The sequence below is a fragment of the Oncorhynchus clarkii genome, chromosome 12, assembly GCF_045791955.1.
Source record: "Oncorhynchus clarkii lewisi isolate Uvic-CL-2024 chromosome 12, UVic_Ocla_1.0, whole genome shotgun sequence".
NCBI lineage: Eukaryota > Metazoa > Chordata > Actinopteri > Salmoniformes > Salmonidae > Oncorhynchus > Oncorhynchus clarkii.
The window spans coordinates 39110987-39136406 of NC_092158.1; the positions used below are offsets into that span (position 1 = coordinate 39110987).

A 25420-nucleotide genomic window follows, 5' to 3' on the forward strand; every position below is an offset into this window, starting at 1 on the left:
CAGCTGCTCTTTCTTAATTTAACTATGTTTTCTCTCATAGTCCGAGAACACCTGGTTGTCATGGTCGTTGCAAAGCTTCTAGTCGAAGCTCACATCCACTACAAGACCATGGTGCTTATCTATGGAACAGCAAGAGGAACTGTCCCTCCCTACCTTCAGGCTATGCTCAAACCCTACACCCAAACCTGAGCACCCTGTTCTGCCACCTCAGGTCTCTTGGCCCTCCCACCCCTACGGGAAGGCAGCTCCCGCTCAGCCCAGTCCCAACTTTTTACTGTACTGGCACCCCAATGGTGGAACCAGCTTCCGCCTGAAGCTAGGACAGCAGAATCCCTGCCCATCTTCCGAAAACATACCTCTTCAAACAATATCTTAAATAATCCTCATCACCTCAAAAACAAATAATAAAAATTAACCCGGACTTGCACTTGACCCCCCCCCATTCTAGCTCTGACTCTATTGATAGCTATGTTACTGAGGAAGAAAATGTACTTTCTACGCCTGTGCTATGTGGTTGTCCCACCTAGCTATCTTAAGATGAATGCACTAACTGTAAGTCGCTCTGGATAAGAGTGTCTGCTAAATACTATAATGTAAATGTAAAATGAATAAGACTTTAAATGTGATTGGAAAGCATCCAACAGGAATGTGATTATTGCAAGGAAACAGAGACAGTGGGGCATGTATTGATACCGTGTGGGCAGTATGAGAGGTAAAGAGAGAGGCTGAGATCTAGTATAAGGGAGAAGGAGATACAGTCAATTTTATATTGAGTATGTTGAATATAGTATATTGAGTAGAACGTCATTCGATACAGTCGCAAATATTTTTTTAAGAGAAACAGGGCTGGCTGGTAGGATTTAGTTTCACCCTGTCGCTGGCACACTGCAGTGCAGTAGGTGGCAGTAATGCACCATAACGTTGTATGCCAACCGCCGAAGAAGAAAAAGAGCTGTTTCTCCAATTATGTTGCCTTCCATGTAGCAGGCAGACTGTTTTCTTGGACACTTCTATCTAGTTTTCTCCTACACCAAGCTGGTTATAGCATTTCCACCTCCCTGGAAACCATGGCCGAACAGGCCACGGAATCCGCCCGGCAGCCCCAGCACGACGGTAAAGCTTGTTCTTTTTTGGAAGTATATGATGTGGTGACGTTTCGAGCTAATCCAGATACTATAAGCGGCCTGTGAATCTTCGGTTTAGCTAGCACCAACCTTACCTATACTTGGCCATTATTTCACAATGGATGTATATAATACATAGCGAGCTTCACGGGCACCAAACTAGATGTGCATACTTTGTTAGAAAATACATGCATCGTTACATTTTGCGCGATAAGAATGGCATATGATTGCTGACCCATCTGTCTGGATCTATTTTAGCCACAGACGACGCTTAACTAGATAGCATCAACACAGTTCGACTAACTACGTTAGCTAGCTAGCTGTCATTGTTGTTTTGCAGCGCTTGACAGGGTATGCGAGTTATTCGACGGAGTGGAAGTTGGATAGTGGTGGTTATATTTGTACATGTAGCAAACGTTTTAGGAAACAGTTTTTATTGACGCATGAATATTCAGTCATTTAGTTCTCCATCCTCTGCCCTGGTTTGCAAAATGTAGCGTCTAGCCCTAAAGTTATACAGGTAACGGTTTGGGGACGGGCCAATGTATGACGTTTTGCTCCAGACTAGTTTAGTTTACTAGCAAGCTAGTAACGTTAGCCACACTCCACAGATAAATTGTAAGCCAACATGTCTTTATACATTGAGCCTATGATTGAATTGAAAGGATTATTTTCTCTAACTAGCTACACCAAATCTGGTAATGGAGAAAATGAAATCTGTCATGACAATGCCGGTGTTTACATGAATTTGCGCATGTGCCCGGTGATTTCAACAGTAGTACCGACGCTCTAAAAAGTCGGATAAATAATACTTTACTGTGGATATTTTGTCTAAAATTCCAACCCACTGAAGGACCAACCCCAGACAATCGGTAGATTTAAGTTCAAATGCAATTTTATTTAACATTCAGGCATGCTTTCCAAGTCATATTGATTTCTTAGGAAACCTACGTTTATGCTCTCCATAACGACTGAGATTGGTCTGTTGTCTTTTTGAGTAGTGAGTTAGGCTATGCATTATTAAGAATGGGGAAAAACTGTACAGTATGTAGCCTAAAGCTAGTGGACAGATGGGCCTATACCTCAAGTAGCCCTAAAGCCCCAAATCATCAAAGATTGGAACTTGCAACTAGTGTACTTTCTGCGCTGGAAATTGACTCTAAGAAGTAGGCCATATAACCATTATGTTGGACACCAGGGAAGTTACTTTTCAGGCACCCCATGTTGTTTTATGTATAGACTTGAATCTCTGAACAACTTGGAAAACCTCGAGTTTGTTCTTTGGTAGGCTCATGTCATAGGTCTTTGTTTAGTTTGCGTGTCTTAATGGTCAAACCTTTTGCTGGCACTGTCAGTATGCCAATACAGTCATTAATAGATCTTGCCCCTAGAATGCTGCTTTGTATTTTGTACTGCACAAGTGTCATCCTTTTTGATTGGCTACAATTAGTGAGATTGATTTGCTCTTTGTCCACCAGCAGTGCTCAACAGTGCTTATTGTTGAAGTGAAGACCAAATTACCCTCCCACTCAGTCCTGCCTGGGCAATACTTTTTTTGACCAGATTCCCCCTTAAAATAAATAACATCCCCTCTTTCAGGCTGCTGGTTGTAAAGAGAAATACATTTTTATTTCTGGAAGTTTCTTTAGTGTTCTTGTTTTGTCCTCTTCCTTAGTGGTGCTCCAGCAGCGAATGGCAGCCCTGGAGCAGGAGAGAGCAGAGTTCTTCAAGCTCAAACAACAACTGGAGTCTGAGTTCAACCAGAAACGGGCCAAGTTCAAAGAGCTCTACATGTCCAAAGAAGGTGACTGTTCAATGTAGGGGTGTGACCTGAATTGGGGATCATTAACATTTAGAAAAAAACCTTAATTGAAACACCCCTTAGCCTACAATTTCCATTTCCCTGCAGAAGTCTAACATAATAAAAACATCCCCATCAAAAGCTGTCTTTTTAAGCTAGAGATATATATTTTCTTGCATGGGTTGCTTCTCAATCCACTGATATCTCCCTTCCGCATCTGTGGTAGAAGGAAGAAAGAAAAAAAAACTTAACCTGACTCAACCTTCCTGCTCCTGCTGGCTTTCAGCAGATTCTGCTCTTCTGAAGTTGCTGGTAGTAGGCTACACGAGGAGGTAGTAGGCTACACGAGGAGGTAGTAGGCTACACGAGGAGTCGGCAACCTTTCTCATGTTGAGAAAATGTATTCTGATCTGCGTGCCATTATGGTATTTATATGCACATTTTTGTGGAACAGTTTAATTTCATTTTAATAAAGTTTAGGTACTGTATCTCAATCATTGTCATGTGGTTAATCAAAATTCTATCCAAATTAAAATGATACAAACCTAAAAAGTAACTTAATGCCAACTATTTAAAAATAGCCTACATAAAGGCAACAAATAAAAACATTGCAGCCTGCAGGTAGAAAATATTCAGATTTTAATAAAATAATCCTATAAATCACATTGGCTACGCATGGCGTGTCTGCAACAAACTTGAAACATTCTTTCAACTTGGGTCTGGCCTGAAGCTTGTGCTAACAAACTTGCAACATTGTATAAAATATTCTGGGCCCTCAGAATTTCCAGCTCCAGTGAGCTCGGGACAGACACAGCTGTAGGCTATTTGCTCAAGGGATAAGTTTCCACTGGATCAGAGCATGACATTTTTTCCTTTCTCGCAGAGAGGGTATCGAAAGATTTTTCAAATACATTGAAATATTGACATTCTCAATGGATGTAAAAATATACTTTGTTTTCTTGCTGTTTGTGGGGAAGAAAGCTCCACAGCTCATTAGTCGTGGTGCGTTAAGCCAATCAGAAATACTATCAGATCCTCTAATGAGAACATTTTATATGCCTACTTTTGCGTGCAGGCCAGGTAGCCTATAGGCCTACTTCTATGCGTAATCAGGTGCGTGTCCTTATTCAACATTGACAGGAGCGAGCGCACCAAACAAAAGACAATAACTAAATTGACAGCTCGTAAATGGAATGAAATAACCCAAAACTTGTTTCTCACAAGTGTAGCATAGGTTGTGCACTCTGCAAACTACATGTCAACTCTGAGAATGAATAAATGACGAATAATAATATATTGAATGCATTAACAGAAATTACCCTAACCAAACACATTGCCTATTAGAAGTGATAGGAAATAATGTAAATCACCAGTATTATATTTACTGTTATGTAATGGAAAATTGATAGACACTAACAGTCAAACGCAAACAATTCGCATGTTATGAAACAATGAATGTGCACCACTTGTTTGGAGAGAGATGTGCATCTTAGCCACACTCTCCTTCTTGGACTGCCCCACGGCCTTTGCAATGGAGGTGAGCGCTATTTGGTCGGTAGTCAGAACTGTATTTCCCCCTAGCGGTCATATGCAGGACCATATCTGAATTGTGATTTCACGTCACTTAATTATTATTTTTTTTACCAGATTTTTTTAAACGTTTGATCATTGAACTAGGGATGTTGACTATCATGCCATTTTGCTAATTGTAAACTTCCAACTAATTGTAAGCTTCATGAATATGGGAGAGGGAAAGGGGGATACCTAGTCAGTTGTACAACTGAAATGTCTTCCGCATTTAATTCAACCCCTCTGATTCAGAGAGGTGCGTCGGGTTGCCTTAATCGACATCCACGTCTTCGGCGCCCGGGCCCTGGTCTCCTGGAACATATCCGGCCTTATCATGGGGTAACTCTTGTATTTTCCTCAATTTTCTTCCCCAGAGGAGCTGAAGAGCCAGGCAGCGTCTCTGGAGGGGGCCCAGTCGGAGCTGAGTCGTGTCCAGGCCCAGCTGGAACAGGCCCAGGCAGACATGGAGAACATCAAGGCAGTGGCCACTGTGTCAGAGAGCACCAAGCAGGAGGCCGTTGACCAGGTCAAGGGACAGTGGCAGGAGGAGGTGACCTCCCTACAGGCCATCATGAAAGGTAGCTAGGCGAACTCTACTTTGCCTCCTCTGGCTCTCATTTTGCCATTCAGTATCTAGTTGGTGACACTGTTGGAAGGCTTTCAGAAAAGCTGTAACCCATGTAACATTTAGTCTAGGCCTTCATAAAAGGCAGTAATTCATTCTGTTACAGCCTTGATGACGTATCATCTTAGCCTGACACGCAGACATTAAAATAGAATAGGATTACAATTCTGTGGCTAAATAAGTTGAGTTGAAGAGTTAAGCAGTGATAAGCCTGGTTGCAAATGAACTGCTACGCTTTACACTGAGGATCAGTTTCAACACAGTACCAGTCACTGCTCACCTCCCCCCCTACCCTCAGACACAGTGCGTGAGTACGAGGTGCAGTTCCACCAGCGCCTGGAGCAGGAGCGTGCTCAATGGAACCAGTACAGGGAGGCGGTGGAGAGGGAGATGGGCGAGCTGAGACACCGCCTCTCAGAGGGTGGCCAGGAGGAAGAGAACTTGGAGAACGACATGAAAAAGGTAGGCTGGTTTCACACCTGGGGTGGGGGGGGTCATCAGAGTACATGTATCCTTTTGTCAGGGTTGGGGTCAATTCCATTTCAATTCAGGAAGGAAACAGAAATACCAATTCCAAATCAATTTTCTTATAGAGAAGCGTTGACGAGAATTATAATTTTAGATTACTTCCTGAATTGACTGAATTGAAATGGAATTGAGCACTTTTGTTTTAGATTCGACTTATTTGTCTGTTTTGATTCAAGGTCAATAGAGTTGGACTTGATTTTAATGTCTTTTTTCCCCCAAGGCTCAGGAAGGTGCAGAGAAGCTGCGGTCGGTGGTGATGCCCATGGAGCAGGAGATGGCAGCTCTGAAAGCCAAGCTGACAATGGCAGAGAACAGGGTAAAGGAGCTGGAAGCCTCAAAGGTTAGTCAACGGGGACTGGAAAGGAAAATGGATGCTGTGGAAGTTAGACTTTTACAATACAAAAACTCCATGATGCAAATTTTATCAACAAAACAATGTTATCCATCCAAAATGTCAATTGAGGTATGGGTTATATCCTTTGCAAACGAACATGTTTTTGTGTTGATTATTTATGACATTTATAGGGAAAACTGTCTGAAGTGATACAGAGGGGGGAAAAAAATGTAAAAAAATGTCTTACAGTTGAAATATGTCATATGAGTTAGATGACAAATTTTCATTCTGTAGGTAAAGGAGCTCAATCATGTCCTGGAAGCAGAGAAATCCTGCCGCACAGACCTGGAGATGTACGTGGCGGTGCTCAACACTCAGAAGTCTGTCCTTCAGGAGGATGCAGAGAAACTACGTAAAGAGCTCCATGAAGGTGACTCACTTGTAAAGCTTTATTCAAATGCATGCTGTAAAACTTTAGGAAAAAAGATGTGAGAGACTTCAATACAAGAGTACAGCACAGTATTATTTCTCTCAATCTCCCCCCCCCCTTTTCTAAATGCCATATTTTCTTAGTTTGTCACCTGTTGGAGTTGGAGCGGCAGCAGCACAACCAGCTGAAGCACACGTGGCAGCGGGCCAACGACCAGTTCCTGGAGTCCCAGAGGCTGCTGATGAGGGACATGCAGAGGATCGAGAACGTGCTCTCCTCCGAGCAGCTCCGCCAGGTGGAGGAGATCAAGAAGAGGGACCAGGTACGCACACTAACGATAAATTACCATTATTTTTTTTACAGAAGTGCTAGAGCTGGGTGATATGGACTTAGTCATATTGTGATGAATGTAACTATTTTGCTTGATTACAAATACAATGATAAAAAAAGTCTTAATGGACAGTTACTTTACATTAGCGGCAGGGCTCTAGACAAAATGCTTTCAGTGCCAAGTAAGAACTGATGGTAGCCTATGTTGAAAAAGTAAGCTATTTCATCTAACATATCCAGGGAATGCATGATTTTACATTTTAAAGGGCAACCTGGCAAAATAAAATCCAGAAATATCAGATTTATTTTTGGATCTTCAGAGAATTTGCCGACATCTTGCTCCCGAGTGGCGCAGTGGTCTAAGGCACTGCATCTCAGTGCAAGAGGTATCACTACAGTTCCTGGTTTGAATCCAGGCTGTATCACATCCTGCCGTGATTGGGAGTCCCATAAGGCGGCACACAATTGGCCTCGCCCGGGGTAGGCCATCATTGTAAATAAGAATTTGTTCTTAATGGACTTAACTAGGTTAAATAAAGTAAGCTACAGTGGCAAGAAAAAGTATGTGAACCTGTTGGAATTATCTGGATTTCTACATAAATTGGTTATAAAATTTGATCTGACCTTCCTCTAAGTCGCAACAATATTTACACAGTGTGCTTAAACTAATAACGCACAAACAATATGTTTTCATGTCTTTATTGAACATACTGTGTAAACTTTCACAGTGTAGGGTGTAAAAAAGTATGTGAACCCTTGGATTTAATAACTGGTTACCCACCTTAGGCAGCAATAAACTCAACCAAACAGTCAGGAGGAATTTTGGACCATTCCTCTTTACAAAACTGTTCCAGTTGAGCAGTATTCTTAGGATGTCTGGTGTGAACCGCTCAAGGTCATGATACAGCATTTTAAATTGGGTTGAGGTCAGGACTCTGACTGGGCCAGTCCAGAAAGCGTATTTTCTTCTGGTGAAGCCATTCTGTTGTTGATTTCCTTCTGTGTTTTGGGTCGTTGTCCTGTTGCATCACCCACTTTGGCGGACAGATAGCCTTACATTCTCCTGCAAAATGTCTTGATAAACTTGGGAATTCATTTTTCCGTTAATGATAGCAAGCTGTCCAGGCCCTAAAGCAGCCCCAACCATGATGCTCCCTACATCATACTTTACAGTTGGTTTTGATGTTGGTGTGCTGTGCCTTTTTTTCTCCACACATAGTATTGTGTTCCTTCCAAACAATTAAACTTTAGTTTAATCTGTCCACAGAATATTTTGCCAGTAGCGCTGTGGAACATCCAGGTGCTCTTTCGCTAACTTCAGACGTGCAGCAATGGTTTTTTTTGGACAGCAGTGGCATCTTCCGTGGGATCCTCCCATAAAACACCATTCTTGTTTAGTGTTTTACGTATCGTAGACTTGTCAGAGATGTTAGCATGTTTCAGAGATTTCTGTAAGTCTAGCTGACACGCTAGGATTCTTCTTAACCTCATTGAGCATTCTCCGCTGTGCTTTTGCAGTCATCTTTGCAGGACAGCCACTCCTAGGGAGAGTAGCAACAGTGCTGAGCTTTCTCCATTTATAGACCCTATGTCTTACTGTGGACTGATGAACATCAAGGCTTTGAGATATTTTTGTAACCCTTTCCAGCTTTATACAAATAAACAATTCTTAGATCTTCTGAGATCTCTTTTGTTTGAGGCATGGTTCACATCAGGCAATGGTTCTTGTGAATAGCAAATTCAAATTTTGTGAGTGTGTTTTATAGGGCAGGGCAGCTCTAACCAACATCTCCAATCTCGTCTCATGGATTGGACTCCAGGTTAGCTGACCCCTGACTCCAATTCGCTTTTGGATAAGTTAGTAGCCTAGGGGTTCAAATACTTTTGTGTGAATGTTTAAACATAGACAAAAATAAACTAACACACAAATTATTGTAAACACACTGTCTATTGTTGTGACAAATATGACACATTTATGCAGAAATCCAGGTAATTCCAAAGGGTTCACATACTTTTTCTTGCCACTATATTATTCCCCACCTCAAAACACTTAGCTAGATTGCTAACTCTGAATCCAATATTGCTGCTATATTGATTTGATTTATCAGTAAATGTAAACTCATGTCCTACAACTTTCCAGCGCTAGACCTAGGCTACTTGATGTAGGTCGTTTTTCCTAGCCACCATGCTAATGCATTGCTTGCTCTTTGGGGTTTTACACTGGGTTTCTGTGTAAGCACTTTGTGACAACTACTGATGCATGGGATTTATAAATAAATTAGATGTAGTCCTATTAACTGCAAATGGCGCGTTTGTCCCTGATCTACTCCAAGAGTGTTTATTCACTATGTAAATAAACACCCTTGCACAGAATAACTTTTGCGGCTCCGCCATCTTTTTATTTTGATAGAGGTTAGGTTTTCCAGTTTAGCCTTCTGGCCTACTCTACGTGACATAGGAAAGGTACCTGAAGTTGAAACGGGGTGGAACACCATGGAATTGTCTGGTGAAGGAGAGGTAAAGTATGAGGAACTAGGAGCCCGACCAAGGGGCCAAACACAACCAGAACCGTTTGAGCTACCAGTTGAACCAGCAGATAGTCATAAAAGACCAGCTGACTGAAGGAGCATTTGGGGTACCAGAACCACACCCAACCATGGTAGCCCTTTTCCAGCAACTTTTCACCTGCCTTGAGAGGAGGGATGAATTCACTGATTTGCGGTGCGCCATCCCACCGCTGCCACCATATGTCACGTAGAGTAGGCCAGAAGGCTAAACTGGAAAACCTAACCTCTATCAAAATAAAAAGATGGCGGAGCCGCAAAAGTTATTCTGTGCAAGGGTGTTTATTTACATAGTGATTCCAGAAGAAAAACAACAGTACTGCCTTCAAAAGTATACCTGATGGGGACAGCTTAAAACAATGCTGCCCCATCCACAGCTCAATCCAAAATGCCTTCCTCAATGAACTGAAAGAGAGGCTCCTTTTGTAGGGGTAGCCCCACCCATCAGAACAATTAACACCAATTAATTAAGCAGTTACCTATTCAAACCAACATTTTCCATTCAACTTAACATACTAAAGTATATACATTGCAACATATTTTTTATGAAACAATATCCCAATATAACATTTACAAAATCATATCCCTACTGACATGGTGTCTTTTAATATGCCCATTTACATTAACGAGCCATTCGGGACAGGCACTACAAAGTCAGCCCGATTCCCTTAGCTCTGGTCCTTATCCAGCATACCCGGAAGCTACAGTGATGGAGAGAGGAACAGAACCAAACCAACTAAGTGCTCATCCATAACATTGATGAGTATAATAAACATTGCTTACATTAAACATGAATGCTTATATGTATGTTCTTTATACCATAACCGGGTTATTGATGGGAGGTAAGTGTGAAATGTATGTACTAAGATAGGGGACGTTAACTTATGTGTCGACCCACATTATTAACTTAGCTGATAATGGAGCAGGGAGGCGTGTGTGTGCGTGTTAGTGTACCAAATGCTGCCTGGGGCCTGTGACGGACTTCTCCGTCACAGTGCCATGAACTCCATATTAAGAGGTAAGAAATAAATGATAAACTCCCAGAATGCTGTGACTTATCAGACGTACAATAAATGCTTCAGTAAGAGGAAGGCAATGTTGTATGTCATTTTCGGTTTATCATCCCAGGTTTAACTCACACCCAGAGTCAGAGGGGTGTGTGTGTGTGTGGGGGGGGGGATGTGTTTGACCGTGCAAGGGTGAATCAGACGGTACATGAGAAATTAAGTAAATACCGCGTCAGCTTGACAGTGTACTGACATTTATCAACAGGATATTGTGCGCTTATGGGAATGCAAGCCAGTTGATAAGGTAGAAAGACCCTGTCAAAGTGTAACATTGTTTACAAGTCGTATTTACATGCTCAGACTATTTATTGACATTGTTTGCTTCCCCCCAGGAGGAGGATGACAATGAAAGGATCATCCAGGCTAAGGAGCAAAACGAGGAGGACGGGACAGAAACCGAACCTTTAGAAGACTCATTTCTTGGGCTCAGTACTGAAGAGGTAGGGATATGACGTCACCAACACCTTACCGAGAGCACATTACTCCAGACGCACACGATTCTCTGAGGTCAACCGCTCCATAAAACATTCTTGTTCATATTGTATATGTGACCCACCACCTGGATTCCGTCCTATGCAACAAAATTTGAAATAGTGTTTTTTACATTGTATAAAAGTAGACAGGCTACAAAATGGTTTCAAAGATTTTACTGAGTTACAGTTCATATAAGGAAATCAATTTCATCTATGGATTTCACATGACTGGGAATATAGATATGCATCTCTTGGTCACAGGTGGATAGCTTTAAAAAAACATGTATCTGGTGTGACCACAATTTGCCTCATGCAGTGTGACACATCTCCTTTGCATAGAGTTGATTAGGCTGTTGATTGTGGAATGTTGTCCCACTCCTCTTTAATGGCTGTGCGAAGTTGCTGGATATTGTCGGGAACTGGAATGCGCTGTCATACACGTCGATCCAGAGCATCCTACACATGCTCAATGTGTGACATATCTGGTAAGTATGCAGGCCATGGAAGAACTGGGACATTTTCAGCTTTCAGGAATTGTATACAGATCTTTACGACATGGGGCTGTGCATAATCATGGTACAACATGAGGTAATGGCAGTGGATGAATGGCACGACAATGTGCCTTAGGATCTCGTCACGGTATCTCTGTGCATTCAAATGTCCATCGATAAAATGCAATTGTGTTTGTTGTCTGTAGTTTATGCCTGCCCATACTATAACCCCACCTCCAACATGGGGCACTCTGTTCACAACGTTGACATCCGCAAACCACTCGCCCACACAACACCATACACGCGGTCTGTGGTTGAGAGGCCAGTTGGACGTACTGCCAAATTCTCTAAAACGACGTTGGAGGCGGTTTATGGTAGAGAAATTCATTCATTTCTCTGGCAACAACTCTGGTGGAAATTCCTGCAGTCAGCATGCCAATTGCACACTCCCTCAAATCTTGAGACATCTGTGGCATTGGAGTTGTGTCACAATTGCACATTTTAGTGGCCTTTTATTGTCCCCAGCACAAGGTGTACCTGTGTAATGATCTTGGAGTTTAATCAGCTTCTTGATATGCCACACCTGTCAGGTGGATGGATTATCTTGGCAAAGGATAAATGCTCACTAACAGGGATGGAAACATTTGTGCTCAATTTGAGAAACTTTTTGTGCTTATTGAACATTTCTGGGATCTTTTATTTCAGCTCATGAAACATGGGACCAACACTTTACATGTTGCGTTTATATTTTTGTTCAGTATATATCATACACTGCAGTTGAGAAACAATGAAAGTAATTCTGCTTTTAAAGTTGATAAACATCTAACCCCACTTTTGATAAAATAGCCTGTGAATGTTTTGGTACAGCTACATGAAGTAGTCACCTGGAATCAGTTTCAATTTGATCAAAAGTGGGGTGTGCCTTCTTAAAAGTTAATTTGTGGAATTTCTTTCCTTAATGCGTTTGAGCCAATCTGTTGTGTTGTGACAAGGTAGGGGTGGTATACAGATAGCCCTATTTGGTAAATATTATGGCAAGAACAGCTCAAATGAGCAAAGAGAAATGACTGTGCATTATTACTTTGACTGACTTATGTCTTAATGTGGAACATTTCATTAACTTTGACCGTTTCTTCAAGTGCAGTCGCAAAAAAACATCAAGCTCTATGATGAAACTAGTTCTCATGAGGACCGCCACAGGAAAGGAAGACCCAGAGTTACCTCTGCTGCAGAGGATAAGTTCATTAGTTACCAGCCTCAGAAATTGCAGCCCCCAAAAAATGCTTCAGAGTTCAAATAACAGACACATCTCAACATCACCGGTTCAGACGAGACTGAGTGAATTAGTCCTTCATGGTCGAATTGCTGCATAGAAACCACTACTAAAGTACACCAATAAGAAGAGACTTGCTTGTGCCAAGAAACGCAAGCAATGGACATTAGACTTGTGGACATCTGTCCTTTGGTCCGATGAGTCTAAATTTGAGATTTTTGGTTCCAACTGCTGTCTTTGTGAGACACAGAGTAGGTGAATGGATGATCTCCACATGTGTGGTTCCCACCGTGAAGCATGGATGAGGAGGTGTGGGGTGCTTTGCTGGTGATGCTGTCTGATTTATTTAGAATTCAAGGCACACTTAACCAGCATGCTACCACAGCATTCTGCAGCGATAAACCATCCCATCTAGTTTGCGTTTTAGTGGGATTATCATTTGTTTTTCAACTGGACAAAGTGCTATTTCATAGTTTTAATATCTTCACTATTATTCTACAATGTAAATAATAGTAAAAATAAAGAAATGAATGAGTAGGTGTGTCCAAGCTTTTGCCTGGTAATGTATGTGATTGATGATGGTGTCAATATTGGAGAGGTTGGCCAGAACCTTGGGCAGGAGGGAGTTGATGTCATGGACACGGGCTCCTGGGTGTCAGTGGCTCTTGGTCCGTCAACACAGACTGTAGGCAGGCCAAAATCTCTCACCATCAAGATGCCCACAATGATGGTGGTTGTGATGGAATCCAATGGAGAAGGAAGAGGGGGAGCAGGATGGGAATGCCTCGGGCAGGGCGGATGAAGGCTTCGAGCCAAGCCAGCCAGACTTTTCGCACCCGCAACAGCAGATGGTGTCGGATACCCCAGCAAGGTGGAAGATGGCCCGAAACCCTTCAGCAGGTCACAGACTCAAGACAGAGCTGTTTTGGCTGTGAGGGAGGGTGCCACAGGGAGGCCGCGGGCTGGTGGTATACTCCCAGGATCCATGCTGACTCCCGGGGCTGGTAGGTCCGTCTCAAGTGGGCCAAAGCTTTTTGATAGCTGGATCGGGTAGATGAAGGGGGGCCAGACTGCCTCCCCGATCTCCTACGCCTTGCGAGTGTCCAGTCTCCCATGGGCTGCAAAATTGAGCTTGACATCTGTCTGTTGGCTTGGGACAGATCACTGCCACCCGACTCATCGACAGCTTTGCAATAGGAGGCATTTATAACTGCGATTGGGTTTGCTTGGGCTACAGCGAGTTCGGTGTACTTAGAAAGCAGATTATCCTTTTCTCGCAGCCGGAGGATCTCTTCCTCTAAGCCTCTTGGTGGTGCATTTAGGGCAGACAAATCCTTGTTAATTCGTCAGTTTGACCTTATCTTCATCTTGTGATTGTGTGTAAATCATCTCACACCTAAAGCATTGGTGCCCAGCTGTGGATAACAAACACCGGTGGGCTAGCACTGCTAGCGTTAGCTTGCTCAGTTTTTATGAATGCTAGCAGCTAACTGCTACTTAACACTAGAACCGCCTGGCCTTTCAGCATATAAGTACCCGCTAGAGAACGTTGCTGGGCGTCTCCTTTAGCATATGCATCAGATGCATATCAACTTGCAAGGTGCGCAAACACGCTTGATAAATAGTCTGTATTGTAAAGGATGAATTGCATAAAGGAAAATTTGTGGAAATATATAGATTTTGTATAGTTCTAAGTCCTAGAAAAAACCTAGGCCTATAACACATGTTTGTTTCCCTTACACGAAAAACATTTGTGTAATCCATTTGATCAACTTTATTTATATTTATTTTATTATTTTTAATTCCTTTTTCTCCCCAGTTTCGTGGTATCCAATTGTCTCATCGTTGCAACTCCCTTATGGACTCGATAGAGGCGAAGGTTGAGAACCGTGCGTCCTCCGAAACACAACCCAACCAAGCTGCACTGCTTCTTGACACAATACCCACTTAACCCGGAAGCCAGCTGCACCAATGTGTCGGAGGAAACACCGTGCACCTGGCGACCGTGTCAGCGTACACTGCGGCCGGCCCGCCACAGGAGTCCCTAGTGCGCGATGGGACAAGTACATCACTGCCGGCCAAACCCTCCCCTAACCCGGACTACGCTGGGCCAATTGTGCGCCGCCCCGTGGGTCTCCCGGTCGCGGCAGAGCCTGGACTCAAACCCAGAATCTCTAGTGGCACAGCTAGCACTGCGGAGCAGGGTGCCTTAGACCACTGTGCCACTCGGGAGGCCCTTTGATCAACGTTATTTGTAGATTTGATTAGTAATAGATATATTGTAATTCATTAAAGGCCTGTTACAGCTTATTTTGACGAAGTAGAAACTAAAAAGATGATAATATAACCAGCCAGGTGCGCAAGTGAAATGATTTGCTGTATTCCTGAACAAAAGTACCAGTGCATTGACAATTGTAAAGAATTAATTTCATAAAGATATATTAATGACAAGATACAATCAACAAATGACTTTTTTTTTATCAGACACTGTATTGTGCCCTTATACACCGGCTCTTATGCATGTTTCAATCTCGTCTTCTCTTTATGCTTCTGGTCCACAGTCAGCGCACAGCTTCGGGGCTGCCGACGTGTGCACCTGCCGACGTGACATTTTCGTATTTTTCTAGAGTGGTAGCTGTGGTGCTTGGGGAAGAGGGAGAGCAGGACCTGCTGCCTGCTTGGCGGCCTGCTTGGCGGCTGTAGTTTCTTTCTTGGTGTTCATGTGGTTCTCACGAAGCTCACATGCCAGATCCATGATGAAGTCTCTCCAGCTGACTGTCTTGTCAAGGCATTGCTTGTACAACATGTGCGTGTTGATAACAGCCATGTCGAGCACTTTGTAGAACACTGCTACAGGCCAGCGGCTAGTATCTTCTTTTACAGAGTACAGTCTTGCCATCTCGTCGAGTGCATCCACACCAACCTATTGCATAGAATATAATATAGGTTATAATTATATAGAATAATTTTAATGTAATAAAAGGAGATAATATTTGGTGTTTGGCAAATGGAAAGGCTATCTGTATATGGCAGATGGCAACAGTGGGATGCAAGGTGCTGAGGATCCAAACACTTTAGTTCATTATATATCTGTACACCACAAGTGTTGCTTTACCACTCTCTCTCACTGATGTACAGTACAGCTCCGCTGGTATGTTTTGCAATTAACTTGTCTGCCAGGGAAATTGATGTGAAGAACTTGTCCATGGTCACCTTTCTGCCTTTGCCCATTTTGTAAGGCTCCCAGTTTTAAAACCACAGTCTGTCACTCACCCGCTGGCATGGTTTAATCTTTCCCGTAAAACGGCACTGAGCTTTTGTTGAGAACAGTTGTTCATCAACCGTTACGTTCTCTCCTGGCTTATAAGAAGCAAAGAAATCCGTCACGACTTTTCAAGGTGTCTGAGACGGCAACAAACTTGTCTGTCTGCACGCGTATTGGTGATGTCTCCTTGTCATCGTGACACAAGTGTTGCATAATCTGTCTTTAAGCAGTTGTGTGGCATGGTCTCTGGAAAAAGTCCACCCTATACCTATCAGACCAAAATGACTCCACATCATGCTCTTTCCGCTGTATGCTCTACGGACATACAAGAGTGTAATAAATGCTTTGAGTTCATTGATAGACATGTCCTAGGTACGGTTTCCTTTTCTGTGCGCATAAGCGACGGCACAATCTACAATGTGCTGCAACATCTGCATGTCACAATCAAAAACATGTTGAGTGCACTGGCAATTTGTGTCTTTGCGTGAGGTGTAAGGCCTACTCTCTGAGAATATTCTGCGCTCTTGTCACACTTTCCACCCAAACCGTGCCATCCCTCCCAGACTCCTGTCTCACCGTGGCAGTTGAAGTCAGAATCGTATGAAGACTCTTCATCAACGTTGATTTCAAGTTCAATATCCGATCCTCCATCTGACTCCAACTCATCTAAATGATCTAAGTTAATTTGTTACGTGCGCCGAATACAACAGGTGTACTGTAGACCTTACAGTGAAATGCTTACTTACAGGCTTTATCCAACAGTGCAAAAAAGGTTTTAGGTGAACAATAGGTAAGTAAAGAAATAAACACAACAATGAAAAATAACAGTAGCGAGACTAGTTTGTCGGACTGATTTGAGGTAGTATGTACATGTAGATATGGTTAAAGTGACTATGCATATATGATAAACAGAGTAGCAGCAGTGTAAAAGAGGGGTGGGGGGGCACACAATGCAAATACACTGCTCAAAAAAATAAAGGGAACACTAAAATAACACATCCTAGATCTGAATGAATGAAATATTCTTATTAAATCCTTTTTTCTTTACATAGTTGAATGTGCTGACAACAAAATCACACAAATTATCAATGGAAATTACATTTATCAACCCATGGAGGTCTGGATTTGGAGTCACACAAAATGAAAGTGGAAAACTACACTACAGGCTGATCCAACTTTAATGTAATGTCCTTAAAACAAGTCAAAATGAGGCTCAGTAGTATGTGTGGCCTCCACGTACCTGTATAACCTCCCTACAACGCCTGGGCATGCTCCTGATGAGGTGGCGGATGGTCTCCTCCCAGACCTGGACTAAAGCATCCGCCAACTCTGGGGAATGGGCGGGCCAGTCCATAGCATCAATGCCTTCCTCTTGCAGGAACTGCTGACAAACTCCAGCCACATGAGGTCTAGCATTGTCTTGCATTAAGAGGAACCCAGGGCCAACCAGCATATGGTCTCACAAGGGGTCTCAGGATCTCATCTCGGTACCTAATGGCAGTCAGGCTACCTCTGGCGAGCACATGGAGGGCTGTGCGGCCCCCCAAAGAAATGCCACCGCACACCATGACTGACCCACCGCCAAACCGGTCATGCTGGAGGATGTTGCAGGCAGCAGAACGTTCTCCACAGCGTCTCCAGACTCTGTCACGTCTGTCACGTGCTCAGTGTGAACCTGCTTTCATCTGTGAAGAGCACAGGGCGCCAGTGGCGAATATGCCAATCTTGGTGTTCTCTGGCAAATGCCAAATGTTCTGCACGGTGTTGGGCTGTAAGCACAACCCCCACCTGTGGACGTCAGGCCCTCATACCACCCTCATGGGAGTCTGTTTCTGACCGTTTGAGCAGACACATGCACATTTGTGGCCTGCTGTAGGTCATTTTGCAGGCCTCCGGCAGTGCTCCTCCTGCTCCTCCTTGCACAAAGGCGGAGGTAGAGGTCCTGCTGCTGGGTTGTTGCCCTCCTACGGCCTCCTCCACTTCTCCTGATGTACTGGCCTGTCTCCTGGTAGTGCCTCCATGCTCTGGACACTACGCTGACAGACACAGCAAACCTTCTTGCCACAGCTCGCATTGATGTGCCATCCTGGATGAGCTGCACTACCTGAGCCACTTGTGTGGGTTGTAGACTCCGTCTCATGCTACCACTAGAGTGAAAGCACCGCCAGCATTCAAAAGTGACCAAAACATCAGCCAGGAAGCATAGGAACTGAGAAGTGGTCTGTGGTCACCTCCTGCAGAACCACTCCTTTATTGGGGGTGTCTTCCTAATTGCCTATAATTTCCACCTGTTGTCTATTCCATTTGCACAACAGCATGTGCAATTTATTGTCAATCAGTGTTGCTTCCTAAATGGACAGTTTGATTTCACAGAAGTTGGATTGACTTAGTTACATTGTGTTGTTTAAGTGTTCCCTTTATTTTTTTGAGCAGTGTAGTTTGGGTAGCCATTTGATTACCTGTTCAAGAGTCATGTGGGCAAATTATTTGCTGCTGATAAATAGGCATAACACACACACATTACACTGTCTTTCTAAATTAAATCAACCACTTCAACATCCTTATCATTCAGTTAAGCCTTATTTAAATTCCATTGTTAAGGTGTGCAATTATCCTCCATTTGTCATTCAGTGTGGGGTGGGACTCATTAGTGCCAACATCCTACTGTGCATTGTCTGGGCGTTTTAAGTTGGGAATAGGTGTGAAAAATGCTCAATACTTTTCTGTTTGCTCATTTGTCAGAATTTTGAAATCACAATGTAAAATACAAACATTTAGATAAAGTCAGGGAAGGTGAAGGACATTGCCTTTTGGGGGGGATATTTTATTTATTTACAAAGGTCAGAGGCCATTGTCGTTTGATTATGGCGGATCCAGTGTTAACAGTAATCCGGCGCACAAAAAGCCATGAAAGCTAACCGTGTTGTGGAATCTGTAGCAATAAAAACTTGAGCTATGATTTTAAACTATTTAATGAACTATTTCATTAAAACAACAAACCGAGTATAGATCGTACGTCAGAGTGTGCAACAGAACGTCTGTTGCGTGATGACGTACAAAGAGAGAGAACTGAGGACTGGAGTGGCCATAAACTCAGGATATTAACACGTCTTCACAATGACTTCTCTGTGACGGTAGAATGTTCACTTTTCCACCTAATCCTCTGTGACAAGCATGGTCAATTGTGGTCTGAAATGCTATCTCCTTAAGTGGCTTGGAGAATTCCTGACATAAGTATTCAAGAAATTGGTCTAAAGCATGTTAAAAGCACTATTTTCTGCTGACAATACACTTTTAATTTCCAATCTTGACACTGCAGTTTTGCCATCGCTCAACCACAGCACATCCCCACTTTTTCTCTCCCTCTTCTCTCTTTCTGTGTTTAAACAGCCACCCGAAGAACCAAAATTGTATTTTTTCTATATCCTATATATTTTTCTGACTGTCCAGCAACAGGAGCTGTATAGATTACAATATAATTTTTCTGACTGTTTGGAACAATGTAAACAACAATAAATCAAATATAAGGTTACCAGAGTCTAAGGTTTTTTGCTAAGCCTTTATTACAGCAAAGACTAAACAGTCGCATTCATTAATGCAATTTCAGAAATAGAACTGTTTATTTATTATTTAAGCTAATTGGTCAAGGCTCACTTTATTTCAACTAAAATGCTTGATTGCATTTCATGAATGATTAATTGATACAGTAGCCTATATACAATGCATTCGGAAAGTATTCAGACCACTTTACTTTTTACACATGTTACGTTACAGCCTTATTCTAAAATGGATTTAAAAAATAATGTCCTCATCAATATATTTTTTACATGGAACTTTTAACTAGGCAAGTCCATTAAGAAAAAAATCTTATTTACAATGACGGCCAAACCCGGATGACGCTGGGCCAATGTGCGCCTCCCTATGGGACTCCCAATCATGGCCGGATGTGATACAGCCTGGATTCAAACCAGGTACTATAGTGACACCTCTTGCACTGAGATGCAGAGCCTTAGGTTGCTGCGTCACTGTTACACGCATTACCCGTAGTGACAAAATGAAAATGGGTGTTTTAGAAATTTTTGCAAATGTATTAAATACATACTTTATTTACATAAGTATTCAGACCATTGGCTTTGAGACTCAAAATTGAGCTCAGGTGCATCCTGTTTCCATTGATCATCCTTGATGTTTCCACAACTTGATTGGAGTCCACCTGTGATAAATTCAATTGATTAAACATGATTTGGAAAGCCACACTCCTAAGGTTCTACAGTTGACAGTGCATTTCAGTTCAAAAACCAAGTCATGAGGACGAAGGAATTGTCCGAGACGACAGGATTTTGGCGAGGCACAGATCTCGGAATGGTACAAAAACATTTCTGCAGCATTGGAGGTCCCCAAGAACACAGTGGTCTCCACCATCCTTAAATGGAAGAAGTTTGGAACCACCAAGATTCTTCCTAGAGCTGGCCTTGGTCAGCGAGGTGACCAAGAACTCGATGGTCAGCGAGGTGACCAAGAACTCGATGGTCACTCTGACAGAGCTCTAGAGTTCCTCTGTGGAGATGGGAGAAACTTCCAGAAGGACAACCATCTCTGCAGTACTCCACCAATCAGTCCTTTCAGGCCAGACGAAGCCACTCCTCAGTAAAAGGCACATGACAGCCCACTTGGAGTTTGCCAAAAGGCACCTAAAGAACTCTGATGAAACTAAGACTGAACTCTTTGGTCTGAATGCCAAGCGTCACATCTGGAGGAAACCTGGCACCATTCCTACAGTGAACCATGGTGGCAGCATCATGCTGTGGGATGTTTTTCAGTGCAGGGACTTGGAGACTAGTCAGGTTTGAGGAAAAGATGAACAGAGCAAAGTACAAGGAGATCCTTGATGAAAACCCGCTCCAGAGCGCTCAGGACCTCAGACTGGGACGAAGGTTCACCTTCTAACAGGACAACGACCCTAAGCACACAGCCAAGACAAAGCAGGAGTGGTTTCGGTACAAGTCTCTGAATGTCTTTGAGTGGCCAAACTGCCTCTGGAAGCAACGTCGGCACAATAACTGTTCGTCGGGTGCTTCATGAAATGGCTTTCCATAGCCGAGCAGCCACACAAGCCTATGATCATCATGCACAATGCCAAGTGTCGGCCGGAGTGGTATAAAGCTTGCCGCCATTGGACTCTGGAGCAGTGGAAACGCATTCTCTGGAATGATGGAGGAATTATGGTCTGGGACTGTTTTTCATGGTTTGGGCTATGCCCTTTAGTTTCAGTGAGGGGAAATATTAACGCTACAGCATACAATGATATTCTAGAAGATTCTGTGCTTCCAACTTTGTGGCAACAGTTTGGGGAAGGCCCTTTCCTGTTTCAGCATGACGATACAGAAATGGTTTGTCGATCGTTGTGGAAGAACTTGACTAGCCTGCACAGAACGCCAACTGCGAGCCAGGCCTAATCTCCCAACATCAGTGCCACAACCTCACTAATGCTCATGTGACTGACTGGAAGCAAGTCCCCGCAGCAATATTCCAACATCTAGTGAAAAGCCTTCCTATAAGAGTGGATGGAGGCTGTTATAGTAGGAAAGGGGGGACCAACTCCATATTAATGCCCATGATTTTAGAATGAGATGTTCGACGTGCAGATGTCCACATACTTTTTGTCATGTAGTGTATGTAGGTGGAAATCAAGATCAGATTCCATGTGCTTTTTTTGCTGTTTACACATTAGGGAATAGTTCAGATAGTAATCAGATATGCAAAAGATCTGAATTGGGCTTCCAGTGTAAATGCAGCCTGAGGTGCTACTCATCTACCTCTCGTCATTACAACCACTCACTTACTCCCTATTTTCTCCTCCAGCACCACAGTGCCCACGGGTCCATGTACTCCTTAGACACAGACCTGGTGGCAGGGGGCCCCTTGGACTCCTACAAAGACTGCCTGCGGAGGGTCCAGTCCACAGACAGCCTGGGTTCCTCTCCCGGTCTCCAGGGCCTGGGGGGCCACAACCATAAGGCTAAGTCGGCCAGCCATCTGGACGAGTCTGACTTTGGGCCCCTGGTGGGGGCGGACTGCGGGGCCTCTGAGGGCCTGGCGGGCTTTGGGGACACACTATCGGTCAGCTCCATCCAGCTGACGGCCGGCCACTTCCTCCTCACCAAGGTCTTAAATCAACCTTTATTATACTTTCATTTATTGCGTCTGTAAAATGTATAGTTTTTTTTTTTACATGCAGTTTTAAGTAATAATTTGAGTAATTTAAATAATTTGATATGATCCAGGACCAGGAGAAGGCCATCAAGGCCATGACACCGGAGCAGGAGGAGACGGCCTCGCTGATGTCCAGCATTTCTCACGCCCCCGACACTGCCTTCCTTTCCCCATCAGGCTACCGGTTGGTCAGCGACCAGGAGTGGAACCTGCTACAGCAAGAGGTCAGACAGTTTTCATAGTGTTTTGGTTCATTTAAATTGTATGATATTTTTGTTGGGCTTTGTTTTCCAGTTTGATATTGTACTCTAAACCTTGTTTACATGGTAACAGTTGTTGGCTTGTAATTCCATAATCACATTGGTTCAAAATCACCACTAAGTACCACTTATTACCAAGCAGGGTTTCCGTTAGGAAAATGTGGTCCCGGGTATTTGACAGGCAGTGTTTTAATTGACCGGGTATTTGAGAAATTTACCGGACCATATGCATTGGGTGCTTAACCTGATTAGGGCGTCCGCTCACAGTGCTCAGAATGACAGAAATCCCATTTAGATTATGGTAATTCATATTAACAGAACATACCCACCTAGACAAAAGGAACACCTATGTGAGAATGCTGTTCATTGACTACGGCTCAGCGTTCAACACCATTGTTCCCTCTAAACTCATCACTAATCTGAGGACCCTGGGATTAAACACCTCCCTCTGCAACTGGATCCTGTACTTTCTAACAGGCTGCCCCCAGGTGGTGAGGGTAGGCAACAATACGTCCTCCACGCTAACCCTCAACACTGGGGCCCCTCAGGGGTGTGTACTTAGTCCCCACCTGTACTCCCTGTTCACCCACAATCCCCCCCCAAAAAATTCACATAGCGCACAAGACGGTAGGCTACGGCGCAAATGTTCGTTCCATAATGCAATTAGCTGGAAAACTCTCAAAAGCCAACTGCACATGTGAGCGGTTTGTGACAGAGAAAAATATATATTTGAAATTTAGAGGGGATCTAATATGCAACAACCAGCATGGGTTGCTAATATGACTAGGATTGTGCTTTGGGCTACTGGACAATGAAAGAAAGTTTATATACAATTATTGCTTTCATGGATATGTTCTGATTTTGGCTAGGCTGCTTTGAAGCAAGGTAAGACTTGACTCATATGTAGTAAAAACATTTGCTGTTTGAGATGCAGCAGCAGCTCTTGCGCTGTCTGACAGATTTTATGCTCAAAGGTACCATGTGTATGCTGCACACATGCCAATTTCATTCCCCTAAATTCTGCAATTAATCTATAGTCGGATAAGCATGACCAGTCAAATATGTTTCCATCAATGAATAGGCAAAAAATCATAATTTTGTCTCCCGGACAATTTGTCTAGCGCCGATTTGATTAATCAGCTCTTAAATTTTTTTGTCGGCCAAAAGCCGGCTATTACCGGCTAACGGAAAAATACAATGTAGGCTAAGTGTTGAAATGGTACGGTAGAATAAAGTAAACAATCTTCACACTGCTATGAAATGTGTACAGTTTAGTCTGCACTCATGGACAGCCCACAGTTTCTATATACATCTTTCTCCTAGACGTATTTACCATGTGGTATTCCTCCTAAGTGGTTTATTGGCCGTCTGTCACTAGGTGAAGAACGCAGGGAGGAAGTTGGGCCGGCGGTGTGACATGTGCTCCAACTACGAGAAACAGCTGCAAGTCATCCAGGGCCAGGAGGCAGAGACACGTGATCAGGTAACTCCCTCCCTGAGACACTCCTTTACAGTTGGACTTTCTGAAATCTTTACTAAATGCCAAGGATACTTAAAGAGAAGGTAAATCTCAAAATCAAAGTCCTTTATTATAGATTATAGATAAATGTGATCTTTAGTCTTTCCATATTCAATGGCATATGTTGTGTGGCTATATGAATTCGAATAAATATGTCGACAAGAATCCTAAATGAATAGAAAATATTTGCACCATCTGATTTAGTGTGTTAACTGGTGCCGATCTCTCCCATTAATTTCTCTGGTACTTCTCAGGTAAAGAAGCTCCAGGTGATGCTGCGGCAGGCCAACGACCAGCTGGAGAGAACCCTGAGTGAAAAACAGGAGCTGGAGGACTCTGTGAAAAAGGGAAACGAGGAAACCACTGCCAAGGTCTGTCCTGATTACACACACATACGCACAATTCAGCTTTCTTATGCAAAAAGCGTAAAGTAATCTTTATGCATAGCTCTTACGTTGTTTGAGTAGTTATGATCTTCAAAGAATGTACAATGCTCCCTGTTGGAATGTGGATAAATCAGCATACATCATTCCTTTTCTGTAGATTGTATGTTTGCTCAGTTATCCCTTGGAGCCTGCTGATTTCTTTCTTTGTGTCTCAGGTCGCTGCTCTCATGCAGAGAGTCCACGAGTCGGAGTTGCTGCTCAACACACTACAGGAGGCCTTCAGTCAGGCCAAGAGGAACACACAGGAACAGATGGTGAGCAGCACGTCTCTACTACACCTTCTCAATATAGCCTTTGTTTGGCCCTCCAGTGTCTTAATAATGTCTGTCTATGCCAGAAAGACTGTGTAAAAAAAGATGGCAGCCAAAGCATTTGGACATTCCATCACTGCATGTGCCTTTGATTTAGTGATGCAACTGGCTTTTTTCTGGAATTAAGGAGGATGTTTCTCCTGCCAAAAAGATAGAGCTGGTGGAAATGTGATGGAGTGTTCTGCCAGATGGCAGACGTTTGGCCTCTATTTGCCAGTGAATCACACCTGAAGACTGTGATGACATGATTTGATGGAGTGCTGTTTTTGCCATAACCAGGCAGTGCTGATGCAGTCTAGGGAGCAGGTGGCAGACGAACTGAGCAGACTGCAGAGGGACAACGACAGCCTAACAGGCAAACACCGACTCCACTTATCTCTCCAGCAGCAGGAGGACTTCAAACTACCCACCACGGTGCAAGTACGAGACAGTCATTCACAGCCACCGTTTTGAGAATTGCTCTCAGGCGCATCTCAATACTGTAAACCATAGCCCTCGATTTGTTTTGTATGTATTTTGTCACACACATTCATAGATTTACAGAATGTCTCTTGACATCTGAATAATAAACATGAGTTCATTTCAAGAACCATCCAGGCTCTTAATTTCCCCCCAATGCTTACATACCATGCTTTCTTAGCATTGACAAAGAAGAAAACCACAGTAATATTCAAGAGGTAAATCCAAGACAGATAATAGAGTGTATATTTTAAGCCTAGATTTAGCTTTGTCATATTCTAAGACTTTGGTTGCGTTCCAGATGCACTGATTCTGCACACATTATAGGAGCGTCATGT

At 43.3% G+C, this 25420-nt stretch overlaps 1 protein-coding gene across 3 annotated transcripts in view; it reads left to right on the forward strand.

Moving 5' to 3' along the window:
- Positions 1 to 950: 950 nt before the first annotated feature.
- Positions 951 to 25420, forward strand: part of LOC139423167 (rab GTPase-binding effector protein 1-like) — a 29426-nt gene continuing 4956 nt past the window's right edge. The window contains exons 1-14 of one of the 3 annotated variants that reach the window (XM_071174875.1): positions 951 to 1113; positions 2800 to 2928; positions 4869 to 5072; positions 5418 to 5581; positions 5868 to 5987; positions 6276 to 6411; positions 6555 to 6733; positions 10705 to 10812; positions 21737 to 22039; positions 22159 to 22311; positions 23726 to 23830; positions 24121 to 24237; positions 24468 to 24566; positions 24903 to 25043. In XM_071174875.1, coding sequence (XP_071030976.1) covers positions 1068 to 1113; positions 2800 to 2928; positions 4869 to 5072; positions 5418 to 5581; positions 5868 to 5987; positions 6276 to 6411; positions 6555 to 6733; positions 10705 to 10812; positions 21737 to 22039; positions 22159 to 22311; positions 23726 to 23830; positions 24121 to 24237; positions 24468 to 24566; positions 24903 to 25043 — 2004 coding nt within the window. In that variant the 5' untranslated portion in view covers positions 951 to 1067. The remainder of the gene's footprint in view (positions 1114 to 2799; positions 2929 to 4868; positions 5073 to 5417; positions 5582 to 5867; positions 5988 to 6275; positions 6412 to 6554; positions 6734 to 10704; positions 10813 to 21736; positions 22040 to 22158; positions 22312 to 23725; positions 23831 to 24120; positions 24238 to 24467; positions 24567 to 24902; positions 25044 to 25420) is intronic. The other 2 variants (XM_071174876.1, XM_071174877.1) reach the window with 2 other exon arrangements.